Source organism: Diceros bicornis, chromosome 26 (genome assembly GCF_020826845.1).
Source record: "Diceros bicornis minor isolate mBicDic1 chromosome 26, mDicBic1.mat.cur, whole genome shotgun sequence".
In the NCBI taxonomy this organism is placed as follows: Eukaryota; Metazoa; Chordata; class Mammalia; order Perissodactyla; family Rhinocerotidae; genus Diceros; species Diceros bicornis.
The window spans coordinates 27,258,431-27,282,796 of record NC_080765.1 but is presented as its reverse complement, the minus strand read 5'-3'; the positions used below and the strand labels follow the sequence as shown (position 1 = coordinate 27,282,796).

The 24,366-nt window shown below is 37.5% G+C and overlaps 1 protein-coding gene across 8 annotated transcripts in view; it reads left to right on the top strand.

Annotated features, from left to right (window-relative positions):
- TNRC6A (trinucleotide repeat containing adaptor 6A) overlaps window positions 1–24,366 on the top strand; it is a 101,152-nt gene that overhangs the window by 4,824 nt on the left and 71,962 nt on the right. For 5 of the 8 annotated variants that reach the window (XR_009224099.1, XM_058569828.1, XM_058569827.1 and 2 more), the window contains exons 3-4: window positions 4,409–4,498; window positions 17,490–17,577. Coding sequence is in view for 7 of the 8 variants with exons in the window: in XM_058569828.1 (XP_058425811.1) it covers window positions 4,409–4,498; window positions 17,490–17,577 (178 nt within the window). In the remaining variant the exon portion in view is untranslated. Of the gene's footprint in view, window positions 1–4,408; window positions 4,499–17,489; window positions 17,578–23,456; window positions 23,548–24,366 lie in introns of those variants that run through there. The other 3 variants (XM_058569832.1, XM_058569829.1, XM_058569834.1) reach the window with 3 other exon arrangements.

Genomic DNA, 24,366 nt, shown 5'->3' with positions numbered 1-24,366 from the left:
CAACAACAGTTAAAGATGATGTAGTACCATATAATGTAGCATCTAAACTGGAACACCTTTATCTGAGACTCTTTTGCCTGGGACAAATGCTATTAAATAAGAAAAGACTAGGGACGACAGGAGTAAACCAGGGCATTCGTTTTCTCTAGATGAGGTGGACCCTGCTCTTGAAATTCATCAACCTTTATCTGAAAAAAAAGTTATCTTCTGATTTCGTTAAGCTTTTCTGTTGCTTTCCTGTGATACGGTTAGTAGGCCAGCAAATTCATATTGGTAAGTTTCTTTCTAGCTTAATTTGGCAGCTTTGTGGTAATTAATTGATAGAATAAACGAATCACAAACTGTAAGCTTAATTTTAAAATGTGTAACAACCCTCTGTGGCAAATTTAAATATAAACATCATTAAAAAATCTGAGATCCATTGTATAACCTCTTGTGAATTTTGGCATCTGAAGTACGTCTGCAAGTATAAATTAAAGTCCTTACAGTTCTGTTTTATGACAGCCTCAAAAGTATTGCCCATGATTGGGGAGACTAAAGTAGATGTGTGCCGTATATATTCTGCTCAGACCGATGACTTAGGACAAGTCTCTCACTCAAAATCAAGAAAATGTCCTCCCATTTAAAATTTCTTAAAAAATCATTCTAACCTTCAGCGAAGTAGCAACAATAGTGTGCATTGAACACCTGTATCTCTGTCTAGGTTTACTGATTATTAGTATTTTGCCACATTTATTTTATCATGCCACTTCACCCCTAAATAAGACAACGTGTGTCTCCCAAGAACAAGGGCATTCTACATAACAACAGTTAAATTATCATGCACAGGGAAGTTTAACTTTGTTACAATACTCTTCAGTCTGTATTCAAATTGTTCCAATAATGTCTTTTTAAATATGGGTATTCTTTTCCCTCAGTTCCTTAATCCAGGATTGCATTTAGTTTTCTTGTCTGTAATTTCCTTACATCAGATACAGTTCCTTATCCTTTTCTTCCCCTTTCATGACATTTACATTTTGGAATAGTCCAGGCTAGTTTCTGCAGGCTTCAGTTTGGATTTATCTGATTGTTTCTGTAGCATTAGATTCAGGTTAAACCTTTTTGGCAGAAACATCACATAAGTGATGTGTTTGTCCTGAGGACACCACATCGGGCTCCCTCCCTCACCATTTTTAAGCAAATTAACTGGAAGTTTACCCAGTACTTTTACTTTTGCACTAACTCAATGTTTCTTTTGTTTTAGGTTATGCCAAGCAATTAGTTTAAACTGAGATATAATTTTAAATAGTTTCCTGGTCTTCTAATCACAGGTCTTCATGTTTAAATTGATCAATTGTAGTGATTGCAGCTTTTTCAAAGGTTATTGTTAGACATAAAAGTTGCTTGTTTTCAGCTTTCACCAGTGATAAACTGGTAACCCTGGTAAGAAAATGAAACATAGGTCCTGGACGTGTGATATGCATTCTTAAAAAGAATGCCCCGTTGAAGTGAGAGTGACATTGTGCCACCAGAACAGGGGTTCTCATCCTGGATTCCACAGAGGGACCACACATAGTATGAAGTAGTTTGAAAAATTATATGTGTGCTTTAAGAGAGATGGTCCTTAGCATTTATCAGATTTCAAAGGGTCTGGCTCCCCAAAGATTAAGAAATATTGTGTTATGGGGAGGATGTCAGAGGAGCGAAATAGTATCAATAAAAAGGAGATTTTAAGATTCAAAAGCGAGAAAGTAACATCCGACTAAGGCATAGTTTCTTTCTTCAAAAAAAAAAAAAAAAGCACCATGAAAATAAATATAGCTTAAACTTCCTATTAAGGTGGTCTTATTTTTAAAATGATTTGCATACTGTGTGTGTGAGTTGGCTATGAAGCAGAAATCCTAGCTTTTCTACTCTTGTAACTAGGGAAAAGCATTTTGAATTTTCAGCAGTAGTATGTTATGTGATAATGACTCAGCTGACTTCCGTTTCAAATGGAATGTTCAAAACAGATTGAAACCTGGTTAAGGGATTTTATACTTTGAACCTTAGAAATATTTTCTGCAAACAGCGATTGATTGGATTTTGTATAACAACAAACAAGGTTAAGCCAAGTCACTTGTTGTGTTGTTCTTACTAGTGGTTTTGAGTCAGCTAGCATTTATTGAGCAGCTTGCCGCAGTGATACTGAATATTTTTATAATTTTGGCATCTGTGTTTTGTTGACTTTGGTCCCTTCTTTCTCTTACTCTTTTGAAGTATCCCCCTAAAACACAAGGAAATAGTGCTGTGTGGTGCTTAAATATGCACTGATTTAAATGTATTTTTAAGCATTACTTCACTCTTTGACCATACAAAGGGTGTCAGAGAAGTATGTTTTACTTAATATTCTACTTGTGAATCCTTAGGCGATGTGAGGCATATAAGTGAGAATCTTACCATGTAAAGATAGAAAGGGACATAAATGTACATTCTCTACACTACTGCAAAGTAATCATCCTCAAGCCACAGTTCTGAGCCTGTGACTCACTATTTCTTAGAAACCTTTGCTGGCTCCCCAGTGACTCTGGAATTTAAGCCAAACTCTTGTCTGTGCTCAGCTTATCTGTTTAGCTTTATCCCTTCTACCTCTTGCCCTATTCTCAGCTCCTTCTCTAAATGTTCCTTCAGTTTTTTAAAAACGGCTTTATTGAGATAAAATTCATATACCATAAAATTCACTATTTTATTTTATTTTTTATTTTTTGTGAGGAAGATCAGCCCTGAGCTAACATCTGCCAATCCTCCTCTTTTTTTGCTGAGGAAGACTGGCCCTGGGCTAACATCCGTGCCCATCTTCCTCCACTTTATGTGGGATGCCGCCACAGCATGGCTTGCCAAGCGGTATGTCGGTGCGCGCCCGGGATCCGAATAAGCGAACCCCGGGCTGCCGCAGCGGAGTGCGCGCACTTAACCGCTTGTGCCACCGGGCCAGCCCCGAATTCACTATTTTAAAAGTAGACAATTTGGTGGTTTTTAGTATATTCACAGTTGTGCAATCATCACAACTACCTGATTCCAGAATGTTTTTATCATCCCCCCCCCCCAAAAAAAAAAACAAACCCATACCTATTAACAGTCACTCCCCATTCACCCCTCCCCGCAGCCCCTGGCAACCATTAACCTGTACTCTGTCTCTGTGGATTTGCCTGTTCTGGACATTTCATATAAATGGAATCATACAATATGTGGCCTTTTGTGTCTTGATTTTTTTCACTTAGCATGTTTTCAAGGTGCATCCATGTTGTGGCATATATCAGTACTCCATTCTTTTTATGGGTGAAAAATATTCCATTGTGTAGCTGTACCACATTTTGTTTATTCATTCATCACTTGATGGGCAGTAGGGTTATTTTCACTTGGGGGATAATGATGTTATGAACATTCGTGTACAAGTGTTGTGTGGACATATGTTTTCACTTCTCTTGGGTATATACCTAGGAGTGGAATTGCTGGAGCATATGGTAATTCTATGTTTAACTTTTTGAGGAACTGCCAGACTGTTTCCAAAGCGACTGCACCATTTTACATTCCCACCAGCAATGTATGAGTGTTCCATTTTCTCCACATCCTCACCAACACTTCTTACTGTTCTTTTTGCTTATAGTCATCTTAGTGGGTGTGAAGTGGTGTCTCATTGTGGTTTGATTTGCATTTCCCTAATGACTAATGATGTTGAGCATCTTTTTGTGTGCCTATTGGCCATTTGTGTATCTGATTTGGTGATATGTTTATTCAAATCATGTGCCCATTTTTTAATTTGGTTATATTTTTTATTGTTGAGTTGTAAGAGTTCTTTATTCTAGATACATGTCCTTTATTAGACACGATTTACAAATATTTTCTCTCATTCTCTGGGTTGCCTTTTCACTTTCTTGATGTTGTCCTTTGAAGAACAAGTATTAAATTCTGGTATGTCCAGTTTACCATCTTAACCATTTTTGAGTATACATTTCAGTGACTATTAAGCACTTTCACGATGTTGTGCAACTATCACCACCATCCATCTCCACAACTTTTTTCACTTTGCAAAACTGAAACTCTATACCTGTTAAACAGCAACTCCCCATTCCCCTCTCCCCTCAACTCCTGGCAGCCACCATTCTACTTTGTCTCTATGTACCTGATATAAGTGGAATCATATAGTATTTGTCTTTTGTGACTGGCTCATTTCACTTGATATAATGTCCTCAGGTTTCGTCCATCTTGTAGCACATGGCTTCAGCTGTGCTGAACTCGTTTATTATTTCTAATAGTCTTTGTGTGTATGTGTATTCCTTAGCACTTTTTATATATAAGATTATGTCATCTGTGAATAGAGATATTTTTATAACTTCCTTTCCAATCTTGACACCTTTTATTTATTTCCTTGCCTAATTTTTCTGACTAGAACCTACAGTACAATGTTGAATAGAAGTGGCAAGAGCAGACATCCTTGTCTTGTTTCTGATCTTAGAGGAAAAGCATTCAGTCTTAACCTGTAAGTATGATGTGAGCTGTGGGCTTTTTGTGGATGGCCTTTTTCCAGTTAAGGAAGTTTCCTTCTATTCTTACTTTGAATGTTTTTGTCTCGTCCTCGAAGGATGTTGGATTTTGTCAGATGCTTTTTCTGTGTCTATTGAGATCATCATGTAGCTTTTGTCCTTTGTTCTATTAATATGTTGTATTACATTGACTGATTTTCGTATGTTAAACCAACCTTGCATTCCTGGGATAAATCCCACTTGGGCATGGCATATAGTCCTTTTTATATGTTGCTAGATTTGATTTATTAGTCTTGTGGAGGATTTTTGTGTTTGTATCACAAGGGTTATTGATCTGTAGTTTTCTCCTGTGGTGTCTTTGCCTTCTTTTGGTATGTGGTACCTGGTTTGATCTGGTTTGGAATCTGGAATCTGGAATCTTGAGCTGTTGGTTTGGCATCTGTCTCATTCTACACTGTGCGATAATAATTATTTTTATATATTTAGTTCCATTTTCATTTTTTCTTTTAAATTTTTTTCCAGCTTTATTAAGGTATGCTTGACAAGTGAAATCAATTCCATTTTCTCCACCCCTCCTCCCCTGCAGTTAGTGTGCTGCCCTTGTGTGGTGTGTTTATTTTTTATTGAGATGTAATTGAAATCTAAGATCTAGTCTCTTTGCAGCTTTGAAGTATATAATATAGTATTGTTGACTATAATCACTATTCTGTGCATTAGATCTCCAGAACTTACTCCTCTTGTAGTTGCAAGCTGGTACCCTTTAACAACATCTCCCCAATTCTGCCATCCTCTGGCCCCTGGTAATCACCATTCTACTCTCTGTTTCTACAAGTTCAGTTTTTTTAGATTCCACATATAAATGGTATCATACAGTATTTGTCTTTCTCTCTGTAACGTATTTCACTTAGCATAATGTCCTTCAGATCCATTCATGTTATCGCAAATGGCAGAATTTCCTTCTTTCTCATGGCTAAATAGTATTTGGTTGTGTGTGTATATATATGTGTATATATATGTATATATGTTACATCTTCATCTATTGACGGACACTTAGGTTATTTCCATATTTTGGCTATTGTGAATAAGGCTGCAGTAAACATGGGATTGCAGATATCTTTTTGATACCCTGTTTTCATTTCCTTTAGCTATATACCCAGAAGTGGGGTTGCTAGGTCATTGATGGTTGTATTTTTAATTATTTGAGGAACCTCCATTCTGTTTTTCATAGTAAGTGAACCAATTTACATTCCCACCAACAGTGTGCAAAGCTTCCCCTTTCTCCATGTCCTTGCCAGCGCTTGTTATCTTTTGTCTTCTTGATGATAGCCATTCTAAGAAGTATCCATTTTCTTCTTCCATTTTCTTTTTTTTTTTTTAATTTTTTGTTTATTGCAGTAACATTGGTTTATAACATTCCATTTTCTACTGTATGCTCTCCCTTCTTTGGTGGCAACCTTCTTTGTATCCTAACCTTAGCCTAGTGCATTGTTTTGTACCTAGTCTCTTGTAGCTAACATTTAGTGTACACTTAGTATGTGCATCTGTTAAGCTCTTCCTCTGCTTTACCTAATTTAATCTTCACAACAACCCTTTGAGGGAAGTACAGTTTGAGACCTCTCATAAACGAGGAGTTGGAGGCTTTAGAGAAATTAAACAGGTTGCGTACACAAGTAGGTGGTGGAGTTGAGATTTAAGCCCACTTCTCTTTGGCATTGGAGTCAGAGCCCTTAGCTGTATGCCATGCTGCCCAGGAAATGCTTTTTGAATATACTTAAAAAAGTATAATGTGGGTAGAAGTAAGAGTGAAGAGAGTGCATGTTCAGTGGTGGTGATGGAGTTAGAGTGTTAGTAAAAGCAAGGAAGCAGGGATTGGCGTTTAATTGGAGTGCCCAATGCTGGAGAGTACAGTACAAGTAGAACTGGTTGTTGTCCCCAGAGCAGTAATTAGTCCTATTTGGAAGAGTGAGATTAACATCTGAAATAATTAGAAAATGTGCATAGTTTAATTAGAGGTCAAGGGTGAGGTTTGTATGAGTTGGAAAGACTCATAAAGGAACTAGTAATTAAATTAAGCCTCAAAAGAGGAGTAGAATTTAGGAGGGTAGTCTAGCAAACAGGATTTTGGGTCAGCCTTACCACTGCCTTGTACCATACAAGTCACTTAGACTTTCTGATCCTTGGTTTCTTTAAATGTCAAACGGGAATAACATCAGTTCTGTGTTTTGAGGTTGTGGGTTCAAAATGGATGCTATCTCAGAGTACTTTGTAAATTATAGAGTGCTGCTGTCATTATGGTGGGGTGTCTCTTCTCTCAAATATCTCATCTTACCAACTGTCCTCAATATGAGCTTTTTATTTAAAAATTTTTTTTTTTTTAATATTTTTTTTGCGCCAAAGCCCCAGTAGATAGTTGTATGTCATAGTTGCACATTCTTTGTGTTGCTGTATGTGGGACGCAGCCTTAGCATGGCCGGAGAAGCAGTGCATCGGTGCGTGCCTGGAATCCGAACCCCGGGCCGCCAGCAGTGGAGCGTGCGCACTTAACCACTAAGCCACGGGGCCGGCCCTGAGCTTTTTATTTTAAAATAATTTCAGACTTAGAGACATTTTGCAAGAATAGAGCAAAAAATTCTTGAATATTCTTCAAATGTTAACATTTAACGACATTTGCTTTATTATTCTCTCTTTTTATATACATACTATTTTTTCCTGAACCATTTGAGAGTAACTTGGAGACATACGTCCCTTTATCCCTAAAAACAAGTATTTATTACCTAAAATCAAAGACATTTTCTTTTTTTTTTTTTTTAATAATTTTATTTATTTATTTTTCCCCCAGAGCCCCAGTAGATAGTTGTATGTCATAGCTGCACATCCTTCTAGTTGCTGTATGTGGGACGCGGCCTCAGCATGGCCGGACAAGCGGTGCGGCGGTGCGTGCCCGGAATCCGAACCCGGGCCGCCAGTAGCGGAGCGCACGCACTTAACCGCTAAGCCACGGGGCCGGCCCAAAAGACATTTTCTTAGTAACTACAGTACTGTTATCAAAATTGGGAAAGTAATATTCGTACTATCTTAACAGAAGAATCTACAGACCTTACTCACATTTTGCCAATTGTCTCAATAATGCCTTTTAGAGCAAATCAAAAAAAATTTTTTCTGGTCAGAGATTCGATCCAGGAACACAGGTTGCATTTAGGTTTGTTTTTATTTTTTAATTTTTTTGTGAGAAAGATCATCCCTGAGCTAACATCCATGCTAATCCTCCTCTTTTTGCTGAGGAAGACCGGCTCTGAGCTAACATCTATTGCCAATCTTCCTTTTTTTCCCCCAAAGCCCGAGTATATAGTTGTATGTCATGGTTGCACATCCTTCTAGTTGCTGTATGTGGGATGCTGCCTCAGCATGGCCGGAGAAGCGGTGCGTCGGTGCACACCCGGGATCCGAACCCGGGCCGCCAGTAGCGGAGCGTGTACACTTAACCGCTGAGCCATGGGGCCAGCCCTAGGTTTTTTTTTTTTTTTTTTGGCTGAGGAAGATTTGCCCTGAGCTAACTATTGTCAGTCTTCCTCTGTTTTGTGTGGGTCGCTGCTGCAGCATGGCTGCTGACAAGTGGTGTAGATCCAAACCCGGGCGCCAAACTCGGGCAACTGAAGTAGAGCATGCCAAACTTAACCACTAGGCCACTGGGCTGGCCCAAGAGTACAGGCCAGTTACCTGGTAGAATGTCCCTCAGTCTGTATTTGTCTGATGTTTGCTCTTGATTAGATTCAGGTTATGCATTTTTGGCAGGAATAGCACGGAACTGATGTTGTATTTTGCTTAGTGTGTCATATGAGAAGGTGCGTGATGTCCATTTATCCCATTATTGGTGATGGTAACTTCAACTACTTGGTTAAGGTGGTTTATGTCAGGCTTCACCACTGTAAAGTTAGTATTTTTCCCTTTGTAATTAATAATTATATTGTTGGGAGAACTATGAGACTATGTAAATGTCTTGTTTCTCATCCAGATTCTTACCTGAGGATTGCCAAATAGTGCTTTTCTAAGTCCATCATTCTTTCTAGATTAGTTGACATTCTCCTGTAAGATCTGTCAGTTTACTCTATTCATTCATCCATGCACTTATTAATATCATTAGGGACTCATGGGTTCTTATTTTATTCAGTGAGTTATAATCCTTTGCTAGCATTATTTTATTGCTCAGATTATGGGCCCAGTGGAAGCCCCCTTTAAGCTCAACCTCCTATTTTTTGGAGAGATCCAGACTGTGTATCTGCATCCTCACTGCTACCTCTTCATGTCCTGTTTTCCCTTCTTAAAAGGGAGATATGCTGACTCTTCACTGCTATCTGTGTCTAAAGCTAAGCTTCTTGGCTGTGCTTTATGGTTCGAAATCAAATACTGTCTAGGAATACACAATGTTGCTGCCACCCTGACTCTTTGCCTCTTTTCTCCCCATATTCCTGTCACAAATAGGTATTTTTATTAGTTTGTGTCTGTGTACTTCTAGAATTTATTTATGCACGTACAAGCACATGGGGATATACAGTCTTATCTCTTCCCCCTTTTTAACGCAAAAGATAGTATACTGAACCTTAGTTTTTTTTCCCAGTTAGCTATACACCTTGCAGATCGTTTCATACCAGATCATGGAGACCTTCTTTATCTGTTTTACAGCTGCATAGGATTCCGTTTTATGGATGTATCAGTACAGTATTTCCAAATATAAACTGCGTGTGACTGTAAACTAGCCTCTGTCTGTTACCCCATCTATTATCTTCTCTGATACCTTTAGTCCTTAGTCCCTTTTCTACCTCCAAATAAGTACTAGTCTTTCTTATTATAAAAACAATCCAAAACGCTTCATTTTTATCCTCTTCATATCACTGCCAAAGGTTTTAAAAAACTGATCCAAACCCCCAACTCCACTCTTACCTATTTTTGCTGTGGTTAGGTTTTCTTGTCTACTGTCTGGTGAAATTACAATTTTGAAGGTTACCAGTGACTTTCTATTGTGTAGTACTAGACTGGCTTTGGTGATTAATCTAGGTGTAGGAGGACAGGGTGGAGGAAAAAAGAAGGGTTGGCAAGCAGATAGAAAAAGAGGAAGCAGAAGGCTGGGAGAAAATAGATAAAGTGTAAGGGAAAAAGTAGGTGAACAACATTTTTTGGCAGAAGGTGTGAAATGTATTTTCATAACTAACTTGTAACATACAGCTGACTTCTGTGTGAAGATGTGCTGGCGTATAGTAAGTTGGTGACTGATGGGCTAGTTGGGCCCTCTGGAAAGTTGCTCCCTATTTTCTTTCCTAAAGCAAGATAAGAACATCTAACCCCTTGTCCCATTATTATCATTTCTGATAGCAGATCCTCCATTTAAAAATTTCTGCTTTCTAAAATCGAGAGTTGTCATTAACATCTCTCTCTTTTGTCATTTTTATTAATATTGTCAAGTATCTCAGTTTCTAATGACTAACTTGGATTTATTCTTTGCTTTTCGTTTTCACTGCCGCCATCATGGTTCGGGACATTACACATTTACTTGGATGGCTGCAACAGTCTTCTCACCCTATTCAGCAAATGTATTTCCTACTTCTCCCCAGTGCTTTTCCTCTCTTTTTCTATCCCTGTCAGTACGGGTCACTGAAATTGCCGTGCTAACAAGTCTGCATGCATTGCTGGTGTCCATGCCCTTCTGTGCTCCCTTACCTGAAAGGGGCCACCTCTCTGTCTGTAGAAATCCTGCCTCCTCTTCAAGACCCAGATCAACTTTTTACTGCTGCACGAAGCCTAAGCCTTCCATAGCTATAACAGCACGTATACATGTCTTATTTTCCTAAACTTGCTTACAGCCTCTACCAGGTGGTTGCTTGTTTCCTTATTTCAGGTGTGTTCGGTTGTTGTTTCTACAAAATTGTAGTTTAAAGTTGTGTTTTCTGCTTGGGTTCTCCCAGTGCACAGCAGGCTGCCTGGCTTATAGGAATACCTAGGTACATTCTTATTGGTTTATTGATTAAACATTGTGTAGGTTATTATTAAATTATTTTGGATGCAGCGTCAACTCATCCAGGTACGTTGAGGGTCGGCTCTCCTCTGCTTCCCTACTGTACTGTGGCAATTGTGCACTCTTTAATGGGATTTTCTTTTTGTTTTTCTAACAAATGACATACTGGTCTGGACCTTGACCTTTTTTTGACTCAGCAGTGTGTCCTAGAGATCTTTCTCTGCAAAGCCATGCTTGTTGAGGGTCCCCAAGACCACTCTCAGGTTTGATGATTCACTAGGAAGACTCACTCATGGTTTATAGTCATACTCATGGCTGTGATTTATTACAGCTAAAGTATACAAGACAAAATTGACCAAGAGAAAAGGCACATGGGACAAAATTTGGAGGAAACTAGGTGCAAGCTTCCAAGAGTTCTCTCCCTGTGATGTCACACACGACATGCTTAATTTCTCTAGCATCAAATTATGACAATGTGTAAAATGTCTACCAGGAAAATTCATTAGAAATTCAGTGCCCAAGGTTTCTGTTAGGGGCTGGTCATGTAGGTACCGTCTGCCTAACATGTACCAAAATTCCAGACTCCCAGAAGGAAAGCAGGTTTTCAGCATAAACTATATTGTTTGTACAGTTTGCTCTTATCGGTTAGGTATTGGTGGGAACCTCCCTGAAATCCAAGTTCCTTGACATAAGCCAAGGGCCACCCTTGTAGTCCTTTCTAAGGATCACAGTCTCAGACCTGCTGGGTTAACTCATTTTCTGCACACCATGGAAATCTACAACCTCTCTCCTTGTTTTAAACTACTATGTAGTATTCCATGGTAGGAATACTTTCTGGTTTAACTTTTTCCTGTTGATTGGCTTTTAGACTTTTATTTTGCAGTATCTATTTTTGTACAATTCCTTTTCTAGAGGCTTAGATTGGAATTGATGGGTCATAACATAGTGACCCAATTTAAAATTTTAATAAAATTTTAATATTAATAGATAGTTCCAAATTGCTCACCAGAGGGCTTTCCATACTTCCAACAGCAGTTTACAAGAGTACCCTTTGGAAGTGATTACTTTTAATAATATTCACATTGGGAAGGTGGGAAAAACTGACTTTTCCACCAGCATCAGGAAGAGCAGGACCAGGAAGGGCATTCTAGATCCCAGGTGTGTCCTGCTGCTGTTATGGACACTTGCCTTACCCATTCTCTTCCTGCTCCCAAGACTCTTGTTTCCCACACTCATCTACTTCTTCCTCTGTCTCTAATCTCCCTCCTTGTTCCCTTTAATTATTGGTGTGAAGATTTGTGATTTTTTTTTTGTCTTTTATTATGGAAAACTTCAAACAGACACAAAAATAGAACAGAATAAGAAACCTACACACACCCATTAGTCAGTTTTGGCAATTGACAACATTTTGTCAATCTCGTTTCATTTTTCTCTTTAACTTTTTTGGGGGGATGGGATGGGGCCTGGAAGAGTGAGAGCAAATTTTAGACGTGGTGTTTTAAAAAACATTTTTTTGTACAATCACGTGTTGCTTAACGACGTTCTGAGAAATGCATTGTTAGGCGATTTTGTCATTGTACGAATATCATAGAGTGTACTTACACAAACCTAGGTTGTATAGCCTACTTCACACCTAGGGCATATGGATGGTACTAATCTTATGGGACTGCTGTCATATATGTGGTCCCTTGTTGACTGTAACGTCATTATGTGGTGCATGACTGTACTCATTTACAGAAATAATGCATACTTACCATAACATTTTAAATAGAGATATACTTTTTAAAAAACTTAATTTCCCTAAATACTTGGTCCAGTTGTGAGGTTACTCTGATGTTCCTAGTTCAGGAGGATATTTCTTCATGTCTTTCTCTAAATTTATATAAAGTTATACAAACAGACAGCTTAAAAAAAATATGGGATAACATTTTTCACATATCTGCAACTTGCTTTTTTCATTTAATTATATGTTAGGGACATTCCTTCAAATCAATAAACATATCAACTCCTTTTTAATATAATATGTTATGGATATGTAGCCATTTCTTTTTGGTGGACATTCAGTTTGCTTTTCAGCCCTTGTGAACTTTGCAGTGAACTTTCGTGTGCATATGGCCTCATATACTAGTGCTTTATTACTGTAAGATCCATTCTGAAGAATGGCGTGGCTGGTTAGAATATGTATAACTTTAATTGTTAAAAGTATTACCACAGTACTTTCCAAAAGGTTATAGTGGTTTTCCACCAGCAATAAAAGTGAGAACCTCTTAACTTTCATTCTTGCCAGCACTGGATATTATTACTCTTGAACATTTTTGCCAATAAAATCAGTTAAGAAAATAAAAAATGGTATGCATTATAGTTTCAATTTGTCTTTATTAGAAAAAACAGCAATTTATTGAGAAAAATAATATATTGAGTTGGGTTTATACTAGCAAATGCAAGTGTGGTTTAATACTAGAAAATCTATTGATACAGTTAATCATATCAGCAGTCAAAAGACAAAAATCATAAAACAATTTCAACAATACAGAAATCTAAAAAAAATATAGCATGCACCTGTGACCAGATCTCCTAGCAAACCAGAAACAGAGCAGCCTTTTACTTTTTAAATATTAAAATTTAATCATTTAATATTAATACTTGAAATTTTTTAATATTTAATTTTTTGAATACTTACATGGTTCAGAAATTAAAACATATAAAAAGGTTTGTACAGTGAGATCTCTCTTCCTCTTGTTCCCCATCTGCCTTGTTCTTCCCGCCTCCTCTCCCACAATCACTATTAGTTTCTTAGGTGTTCTTTCAGAGTCATTTTATACACATACAGGTGAATATGAGTGCATATCCTCTCTCTTGCTTTTTACACAAATGATAGCATACTATGTACTCTGTCATGCACCTTGCATTTTTCATGATGAAGTTTTTCTTTCTTTTTGGGGGGGCCGTGGTGAGGAAGATTGGTCCTGAGCTAACATCTGTTGCCAAACTGCCTCTTTTCGCTTGAGGAAGATTGGCCCTGAGCTAACATCTGTGCCAGTCCTCCTCTATTTTTTGTATTTGGGATGCCGCTACAGCATGGCTTGATGAGTGGTGCATAGGTCCACCCCCGGGATTTGAACCCTCAAACCCCAGGCCGCTGAGGCCAAGGGTACAAACTGTGCCGTTGGGCTGGCCCCCTGATGAGTTTGTTTTAAAGGACATTTTTGCTCATTTCTGATAGCTTTCTAGCTATCTTCCTATTTATCTCTCTTTTTTTAACTATTGAACCCCTCAAATGTGGGACCTTACAGCTATTCACTAGTTATGGTCTAGTTGTTCCTCCCACAAATATTCACAAAATAAGAAAATACTGAAATTAGTCTCTTAAAGATCACCAATGCCTGGTCCTCTCTCATTAAAACCAGTGGCTGATTAGTCTTTGTGTTTGATTCTTTTGCTGTTCTTGCTCCTGATTACACACCGATGGTTCTTGGAACTCTAATACTTTGTGTTTCCTGAAGTACATTCTGTTATAAGTGTTCTTATAAAAAGAGGAAGGAAATAAGAAAAGGGTTGTGGAGGCACACAAAGATACGCTATAAGTAAGAAGATCTGTTACTTAACGTGTCTAAAGGAAAAGGATTCTCTGTGGCTCCTGAAGAGAGCTAGTACTTTATTTTGGGAGGTATCATGGTGTGGGGGAAAGGAAAGACTATGACTTAGAGAACCTAGATTTGAATCTTGACTCCACCCTCGACTAGCTGTATGACCTTGGACAAGTCACTTAACCTTTCTGAGCTTCAATTTCTTTGTCTGTAAAAGGGAAACTTGACCTATCTTTTTGTGTGTGTGGGTGTGTGGGTGTGTGAGAGGAAGATCAGCCCTGAGCTAACATCCGATGCCAATCCTCCTCTTTTTTGCTGAGAAAGATTGGTCCTGGGCTAACATCCGTGCCCATCTTCCTCTGCTTTATATGGAACGCCGCCACAGCGTGGCCTGGCAAGCGGTACCTCGGTGTGTGCCCGGGATCCAAACCTGCGAGCCCTGAGCTGTTGAAGCAGAGTGCACGCACTTAACCGCTGCACCACCGGGCCGGCCCTTGCCTATCATTTTTATAAAGTGGTAATTAAATGGGAAAATATACATAAAAGTGCCCAGCATAGTCACTAACATTTTAATCAGTGAGAGGTTGTCCTCATTCCTAGGTCCGGAACTTGCAGATTTGAGGTATCCTACTACTAACCTTCAAGGGATGAATGTTGTCTTTGTGGAGCATGTATCAAATAAGATGGACCGCTTAGACCTATCAGCTCCGTCAACCCTTACTCCTTTTGATGGATATGGTAAATGATAGAGTCAGATGTCTTAAATGAATTTCTGTTAGCATTTAAATCCGGAAAGCTGAAGTGTTTGGCACAGGTGATGTATGTGTATATTTTTTTCCAGTTGGCTTTCTAGAGGAGGAGATGTAGTAAAAGTGTGGTTAGTTGGCTGTGATGAGTGTTGAAGAATAGAACTTTTTTTCCCTATGCTTACAGTATCGGCTGATATTGTAATATTTCCTTGAGAGGAAATGTGGTACATCTTTTAAGTATTAAAGAGACCATTTTTGGCCAGGAAAACACTTTGCTAATCTCATCAGAAAGCTTCAAAATGAAGTTTGAGAAGGGAGAAAAAATTCCAGGTAAATAGTAAGGGAACATCCTACAGAGTAAACTTATAGTATTATAGACCAAGATTAGAAAAGGACATGTCTGTAATTTATAGGAGAACAGGAAGAACAAATGTTGAAGATTCCTGCTGTTTCTGCATAAGAAGTGTCAACAATATCTTGTCAAAAGTAAATACAGTCCTTTGGATGCCACTGAGAGTTGGGGAGAGGGGTTCATGACTAGGCATTTGAGTGCATACTAGAGGCACTGTGTTAAGCACTCCTCATTTAATCGTTATAAAAATGTTATGAAGTAGATGTATATGGTAATTTTTCTCCAATTTTAATGAAGAAACTGAGGCTGAAGAAGGTTAAGCATTTAGATCTAGTAATCAACTTTTGACAGGCAACGTGGCAATGATATAACTTAATTGCCTTTGTTTACTAATTGTTTTCTTCCTCTCATATGCTGTGGCTTTCTTGATCCTTGACTTTTCCAGGATTATAGTGTGAGTGAGCTTGCTCACTCTCCTTACCTCCCTCAGAGAATGGGAAAGAGTGAGTCATGGTTACAGTTGGCATGAATCTGTTTTGCTACTCTGTTAGCCACATGACAGTTCTACTTGGAACAAAATGACAACAAAATATAGCAACAGTTATCATACTCTTCTTCCAACTTCTAACTGATTTTAGCAGTCATATACTTAACTTTACTAAATTATCATCAATCATACATAATGTCACTCATTTTTTCACTGTCTGCATCTCCACTGTCTACCTTCCATCTGCAAAGCCAACTTAAGTTTTGTATAATCTCATTGCAATAACACCTACAGCACCCCTTCCAATTTCTTATGTATTTCCCTATATTTATCATTTTATCTCGCACTGCATCCCCACTACCATATGCATTCCAGCCTTGATAAGTTATTTGAAGTTCCCCTGATGTCTAGTTCATGTCCCTTGAACCTCTCCTTGTCCCCTCTAGAAAGCTTCCTCAGCGCAGAGTTAGGTACTTTTCCTTTGTGTGTTGATTTACTTCAAGTATGTGATGATTTTTGGTTGTTGTTGATATTACAAATAAAGGTTTAGGTTCTAGACTCTAGGGTGTAGGTAACTGGAGTGAGTTTCCTCTAACTTTGTGTAGATTTCATTACCCAGTAGGCTCCTACTATGAACAGGAGGGCTGATGCTGAGCTCTGTATGCGTGAAGGGTGTTGGTAGGCAGGCTTTACTTTAGGGTGTGATGGAGGGGAGTGGCAGTAGTTTCCAGTAAAAAAGACTTTTTGATCTGGGGCACCAAACCCATTGCAGGAGCTCTACCTGCCTCCTGCCAAAAGTTTAGTTTCTTTAGAGAGTGTTTCTTTGTTTTTAGGCTACATTCAAATGCAGCTGCTGCCTGTGGCCCTGTAGGCATGGGGATGGAAAGTGGGTGGGAGGAATTGAGTAGTTGTGGCCTTTCTATTCCTTAAGCGTACTTTTTGCTCTGTGCCTATTTCTGCTTTCCCAGCTCTGACCTTGGAGCCTCTCTAGAGCTCCACCAGAGGATGGCACATACATCCATTTAAGACTTCTCTTGTGTTTATTCTTGGGTTGTAGCATTTTTTGCTCTTGTTTATTCATCAGCTCTGCATAGATTTATGACCTTTTTCCCTATCATTTCAGTAAGGTAGAGTGGAAAGGAAGAAGCAAACACATTTGCCTAGTCTATCATTTTGAAATCCTGGCCAGAGGTTCTGTAGAGAACTTTGAGCATTTGTGATTTTAAGAATTGAAACAAACTTATATAATGAGTGCTTTATTGATTCCCAAGTCTTGATAGAATAGTTTGGAATGTTTATAGAATATGAAATTATTGTAATGCTGAAATGCATCATCTATTTATGAATAACTTGTGTTCTAAAAATAGTTATAAGGCTTTTCAGACCAAGGAAAGCCAAAGGTCCCTCAGGTGCCTGGGCAGGAGAGGATTATGGGGTGTTTCCAGGCATTGCCATTAGCTACTGATTGATAATTGGGGCCAGAAGCAGGGTAACTCTGGCTCACATGATACTGTTTACATTCTAGAATTGGAGGGAGTAGCTTGTTTCTCAATGTAAAATTTGCTAATTTTAGGTCCTCCTTGATATGACATTAAGATAAAAGCTCTACTACCTGAGTTACTAAAGAAAAGTACTATATAGTGACTGTATAGTTAGATTTAGGTTGCAAGTTGTGTTTTATTTCAGTGAATGATGAAAGAATAATTTACCATGTCTTCTAATATGAGTGAAAATGAATCTATATGCAACATTATTTTTATTTCTTAATACACTTCGGGAAAGTTAATTGCAACTGTGTGGTTCAGGGATTTAGTGCAAGAAGAAGAACAGTTGATGGAAGAAAAGAAAAAGAAAAAAGACGACAAGAAAAAGAAGGAAGCTGCTCAAAAGAAGGTAGTATGTGTATAACTATTTATATTAAACAATTTAAATGTAGATTTACAAAGAAAATTACTCTTATTAGATTTTTTAAAGCATTTGATTTAATGTTTTAACTTCAGTGGAGATTCATTTTAATATTTAATGTCTTTAAATATGCATATATAGTAACTTGCCAAGTGTGTACAATTTAATGCATAGTTATTTAATCTTGCCCAGTAGTTTTTTCAAAGGTAAGTGCTTTATATAGGTCTTAATATTTTTCAATTAGCTGTTGCTAGGTTTTCATGATACATCATTTTATAAGTGAGAAGAGCATGGAATTTGTAGCTCCATAGAGAGGATTTGAAATCTGGCTCTCCCATATAGCATACAGAATGGTGTGGCCTTAAATTTTATTTAGCTTCTCTGGGCCTTAGTTTCCTTATGTTTTGAAAGTGAGAATTGAATTAAATGAGATAATGTAATATATACACATAAAATACATGTAATAGGAAATAAAGTAATACAGGAATACAGTAATAAAGGAAATAGTAATACACATAATAAGAAATAAAGTGTCGATTTTCTTTTGACTTTTTATTCAGTACCTGGGCTGATTTTAAAAATTCGCAGTTTACCTTAGGATGTTTTAAAATAAGCCTAAGACATAATTTGCTGCAAATATCTCTAGCCAGTACATCGTTAGAAACTGTAACTAAAGCAGTATAAATTGTGGAAAAATAAAAGATTATGTAAAGATTTTTACAAATTAGTAAAGGCTGGTGGCATTCATCCCTTACTATATCAAGGTTTCAAGTACCCTAAAAATGTTCTAAAAGACCCAGTGAAATTGCTGTTCTATTTCTCATTTCTGTATTCTAATGAAAACTTACGGCTAATTTTTAATATATACTTTTTTTGTGCCAGGCACTGTGCTAGGAACTGGATATAGACTACAGCAGCATACTTATCTTTACATTATTTAATAGAGAAGAACTCAGGATACAGAATTATGGTAGGAAGGGAACTGCTCAGGCACACAGAGAAGTGCATAACTCAGCCTGAAATGGGGCAGAGGGACAGGGAAATTTTCTTAGAATAGAAATTAGCTAAGTGAATAAGCAGCAGAATAGAAAAGGATTCCAAGCAGAGTAAATTCCGAAGTGTCCGTAGCCTGTTCGTGTTCAAATAGGGTTTTCATCGGGGCAGGGGAGGGGGCAGGGAGCCAAGGATAGAAATGTTAGGGGATGAGATTGGAGAGTTTGGTGGTAGCTGTCAGCTCTTCTCCAGGTTTTGGCCATTGGGTGTTGGGGAAGACATGGAAGATGTTTTAGAAGAGTGACATAAAAGTTTGTGTTTTAGAATGTTGGCCTTGGCAAATTGTGGAATTGGATTGAAAGGGCTAGAAACACTAGAGACTGCGATACTGGTGAAGGCACTATTCAAAGAATCCACAGAATTTGTTGAAAGGATATGAAGGAAGAATAACCTAGATTGACTCTTAGGTTCTAGATTGAGTGACTAAGTATATCTTGGGAACAGTTAACCAAGTTAGAGAATACAAAGAAAGGGGAAAAGAGATACAGTTCGGGTCTGGACGTGCTGAGCTTAGGGTATGATCAGTAAGTACTGTGGAGGGGCGGAGTACAGAGCACTGGAGGATTAAGAGTGATGAGATGATGGATGACCCTAGTCATAGGCCTTTTGGTTGCTCTCAAGAGTGACTGGGAAGAGATGCATTGGTAGTTGTCATAGTTAGGGTTTGGAATAGGTTTCTAGTTTTAGCATTGACGATGCCTTAGGCCTCTGTCAGAGGCCTGTTGATATAGGATGGTCTTTACAATCTGATCAGTCTTTGCTGAGGATTTGTTATGAAAAAGTTGTGTCCTCTGTTAAGTCTAAGGTTGAGGGAAGGCTTATCAGATGTTTTTTGCATGGTGTGAAGGCCATTTACTTAATGAAAAGAGCTTCTAAGAAACTTAAGAGATTTACTGAGGAAGATGCTTAGTAATACTTTACATAGAATCAGTAGTTTGGCAAGCATCTAAGTGTTGGATTAGGCCCTGTTGATCCCTGCTTCTAAGAAACTCAAGATTTAGCTGGTAAGTCAGCATGTATGTGGAATGGCTAGAGAAGAGCCCTAAGGAATTATGTGCTGAAGCATGTTTATTTGGAATTGACCCTATTTACTGAGGACATTCTAAGAAAGGGAGGGGTCACTGGAATGATTTCTTTAAATATTGTATTTTTAAAATATATAATGTGAGTATAATTTTTAAGTTGTAACATACACAAATAATGGCTCTAATTGTTAAAGTTCATCTTTATATTTTTTCATAACCAAATCTCTAGATCACCAAGTCAGTGTCTTTAACACATGAATGATGATTTTTGTGCCATTTGGCTTCTCACCAAATCTGAAGTGACGGCTTTTCGTGTTCTTTCCTACTCTATCCCTGTCTCACCCCGTGGTTGCAGTCTCTCACCCTGACCATGTCCTACTAGAACCATCATCAGAGGCTTAGAGATGTAGGGATTTGTTTCTCCTTGTGCTAGATATTCAGGATTGATAGAGTGTTCTTGTCTATCCCGTAGATACAGTAATATCTAGCCACTGAACACAATAGAACGGAAAGTCTAATACTGCTAATATCTTCAGTAGGCCAGCCTTCCATTGTAAATAAGACTGTTCTTCAGATTCCAGATAACCAGTTTACAGCTGAATTTGAATACTCTATTGGTGAAATAGGACAGCTGATATTTCTGTAGGCTTTTACCAAACAGCTATTAAAAAACAAAACAAAACTCCCAAGTTGGCACGCGTGTAGCCCAAATGAAAGATGGTGAGTCACGGGAGTTTTAAGACAAGTTTCCTCGAGCTTGTCTTTTGTCTGTAGTAGGAGCCAGCAGGTGTATCCAGGTAGGTGACAGGCATCTACATAAGCCAGGTAGGCAGGGCTGTTTATATAAATGTTGGAACATAAACTCACTACAGTAAAAACAATCTGCCTGTTTTATGTAATCAATGTACACTTTAAAAAATCTATATATAGTTATTTCTGAAAAAGACTTCAGATACTGTTTGTTCCAATCCATTCATTTTAAATATAAGGAACTCAAACATTAAAATAAGTGGCTAACCATGGTTTTATCAGGGTGACAGAACTAGGAATAGAATTGAAGTCTTCTAATTCCCCCAGCTAGTGCTTTTCCAAAACTTGGTGCCATGGCTTTATCCTTTTGATACAGAACATTATCTTATACTTTTCCTTTATTTTTCACAATCTAAAGGTGAACTTTAAAGCTGAAAATAATATATTATGGTAATTTTTATAAGGCATTTAATAGGTCTTTATGCCATGGATACAGAACATAGATTTAACAGTGCCTAATAGCCATTGTAGTATTTTAAAGAAATTTAAATTCAGACCACAGGTTATTTTCTATTTTAAATGAAAAACTAGAGAACACAACTCCTTGTATAAAAAATTGGACACCAACAAGGCTCCCACTACAATATTTTTATTATGATAGTTTTTCTTACTTTGTTATTTAAATATAAATTTATATATTTAAATTCCTCTTTAAAGAAATTTTACGCAAAAATTAACATGATTTTTTCATATATTTCAGCCCTAATACATCTCTGATTAATAATAGAGCTCAATGACTGGATGGCTTTGTTTTTAATTTTTGTTTTTTTTTTGAAAAGCCTTCTATTTCACATCTAAGTATCATGGCTGTTTACTTATCTTCTGATTCTAAGGCTTAGAAAATAATTTGATATAGCACAGGAATGTAGTTCCTGTGCTTAAAAAAAGGGCAACAATTGTAGCAATAGGTTGTTACCATGGATTTATCTCGAGATTCTGTTTTTAGAAGAAATTGCTCGAAGGCATCTTAGAGAAATGTAATGAGGAAAAAGGAGGTTGAGAAATAGGGTAATTACAGAGGGATAATTTAGTATAACCTTTACTTTAAGCATGTAATTGTAGTTCCTAGAAAGCATATAATAGTTGAGGGCTGGAGGGAAGCAATAATACAAATTGGGATCTTATGGTGTTGAGAATGTTTTAAAGTCAGTGTTCATGGGTATTTTTGTAACTGTGTTAAGAGCTGAAGGTACCGGTGTTATGCAATTGAAAAAAAAAGCTGAAGGAATTTTTATAGGCTTTGTGGATTTAAATGTACTCAATTTGAGTTTAAATGAGACTTAGGTTATAGAAAACTTCCAACTTCATTTTCCTTTTTCGAAGTTTTCGTATTTACTCATCATGTCTCCCAAAGACCATTTTGTTCTGAGACTGGGATCATATTCAGCAGTCAAAGTAGAAAATTTTCTCCGTAGCCTAGGTGGTAATATAACCAGGCCTAAAGCATTGCACTCATCTAGGACAGTTAGGTGTTCCCTTACAGTCCTGCCCCTCATTTCAGCTTACTATTCTGTTTTCTTTTTTTAAAAACTCATTTTATTAAGCAGACCTGAGTTCTGGAGTGGGTGCTGCTTGCTAAGAAGTCATAGAAAAGCTCTCTGACCACTAATTATCTCATTTAAAATAGGTGAATTAAACAATTAATTCCTTATTCCTAATGTTAGTTTCTAATACCTGGAACTGTTAAGACATTGTAGATGATTATAAAGAGAGAAAAAAGCAAGACTTGGGAACTGGGAGTGAGTTTGAGTCCATTTCCCAGTGTGAGAGAAAGGACTGAGCCAAAGCGTGGGCAGGTGGAGCTGATCATAGCAGCAGCAGCAGGAAATATCTGTTGCATGCTGTCTCTATGCTAGGTCCTGTCCTGAGCTCTTCCCCCTCCCCTCCAAGCTCTTCATATGAGTTAAATCTTTTTAACCTCACAACAACTCTGAGGTAGGTGTTTTTGTTCCTTCCTATAGATTAGGAAACCAGGCTTTAGAGAAGTTAACTAATTTTGACCGAGGTCACACAGTGTAAGTGGTGGAGCCAGGATTCAAAGGCAGGCAGTCTGGCTTCAGACTCTGAGCTCTTAACCACTGAAGTATGCCTAGGGATTGAGTTGTTGGGACAAGTAGTGCAGAGCCTGACGGAGGCAAAGGACCTAGCATGCTATGAGTCTGCCGCTTGTCTGATGCCTTCATTAACGAATTGAAGCAATGGTGATAATTGTTTATGGAATCACAGCTCAGTTTGTTTTAAAAAAAATCAGTTTGTTTTAAAGAAAAAAAAATATTGAAAATGGGAATCATTTGGCTTCTAGATTTGCCAGAATCCTTTAATTCTGTTGTGCAAGAGGATCTACAATGATACCTCACATTTGAATAGCTTATAAAGTTTTCCCAGAAAAGATCTTTTTATATCTTACTTGAGCCTCATAATAGCTCTGAAAAGTAAGCAGTACAGTTTTTTTTTTTCTCTCTCTCTTTGAGGAATTAGGAAACTGAGACCCAGAGGGTTTAAATGACAAGGTCATTTAAAAGTAAAAAAGAAAAAAACTTAATTTTAATATATTTTATGTAACCCAATAGATCCAAAATATTACTATTTTAACATGTAATCAGTATACAATATTGATATATTTTACTTTTTTTAATACTAAATAATCTGATATGTATTTTATACATATCAATTCAGATTATTTCAGTGGTCAGTAGCCACATGTGGATAGTGGTAACCATTTTGAACAGTGCAGACAGATACTCTTAAAATCACTGACCCCACTTGGAAAATTCTCTTTTTTAATAGTTTGAGTAATATACTGGGTCCCTGGACCAACCACAAAAACCTGTTTTAAAGAAATGGAACTCTTATTGGTTTCATTTCCTCCTAATCAGTTAGGAGCTCTTGGGTTCTGTTACTTACGTTCCTTCACTGTATTAGTCAATGTTCTGATTGGCAGGCACCTTCACGTGTCTCCTTTCTACCAATTCGGTGTAGATGACAGAATACTGAATGAGGTTGACCATTGTTCACAAGCAACATGGAGTTGTTTTTCCAAAGGACTTGCAGAATAGATATTCTTTATGTGGTAAGGCCTAAAAGAGCAACACTGTATATCTTGGGATTTAGTAATGTTGTTATGGTTTCCATGTACAGTAATTTAGTTTCCTTTGGAAGTAAACTGTGGAAGAGACCGGGAGAGTGAGAAGAAAAAAAAAAAGATTTTCAGCATGCAAAATAATTTTTGTGCTGATGTTTTTGACTTCAGAAAATTATGTATCTTATTATTTGACATGACACTTCTAATACTTCAAAGTGTTCATATACCAAGTTCTCTCTGATAAGACTGGTTTTTTTACTATCAGATTTTAAAAACAGTTTCTCCAGAAATAAGTGTTCAAGCTAGTTGACTGGTCTTTTGCTGTTGTCCTTCCATCAATTTTTTTTTAAATTTTTGATCCATATAAGGTAGAAGATGAGCCTCCATTATTTAACATTATCACTAGTGCTCTAAAACTTGGTGAAGCACTTCAGTGCCTAGACTGACTTTCTGGCTCTCTGGGGAAAGATGAATGTTTGCTGTGGCTTCAATATTAGAGTAATTGCCATATAGTTCTTTACCATATAGTTCTATAATGATATAATTCAAAAAATAGTATTCTTGGTAACAATAATTTAATATGACTAAACAAAATGAATTATCATGCCCCATGGCAGTTAAGAAAAGCTTTATCTTCATTTAGAAACAATTCCTGGTTATTCAGTTTCTAATTATTCCATCTTTACACACCTCCCTGCCTATCCTTGTATCTTTTATTTTTAGGCCTCCCATACAATTGGTCTTAATCAAAAAGTTGATTTTTGCTTGTGGCCTCTGTCTATAATGAGTTCTTTCTTTTTGAGGCCC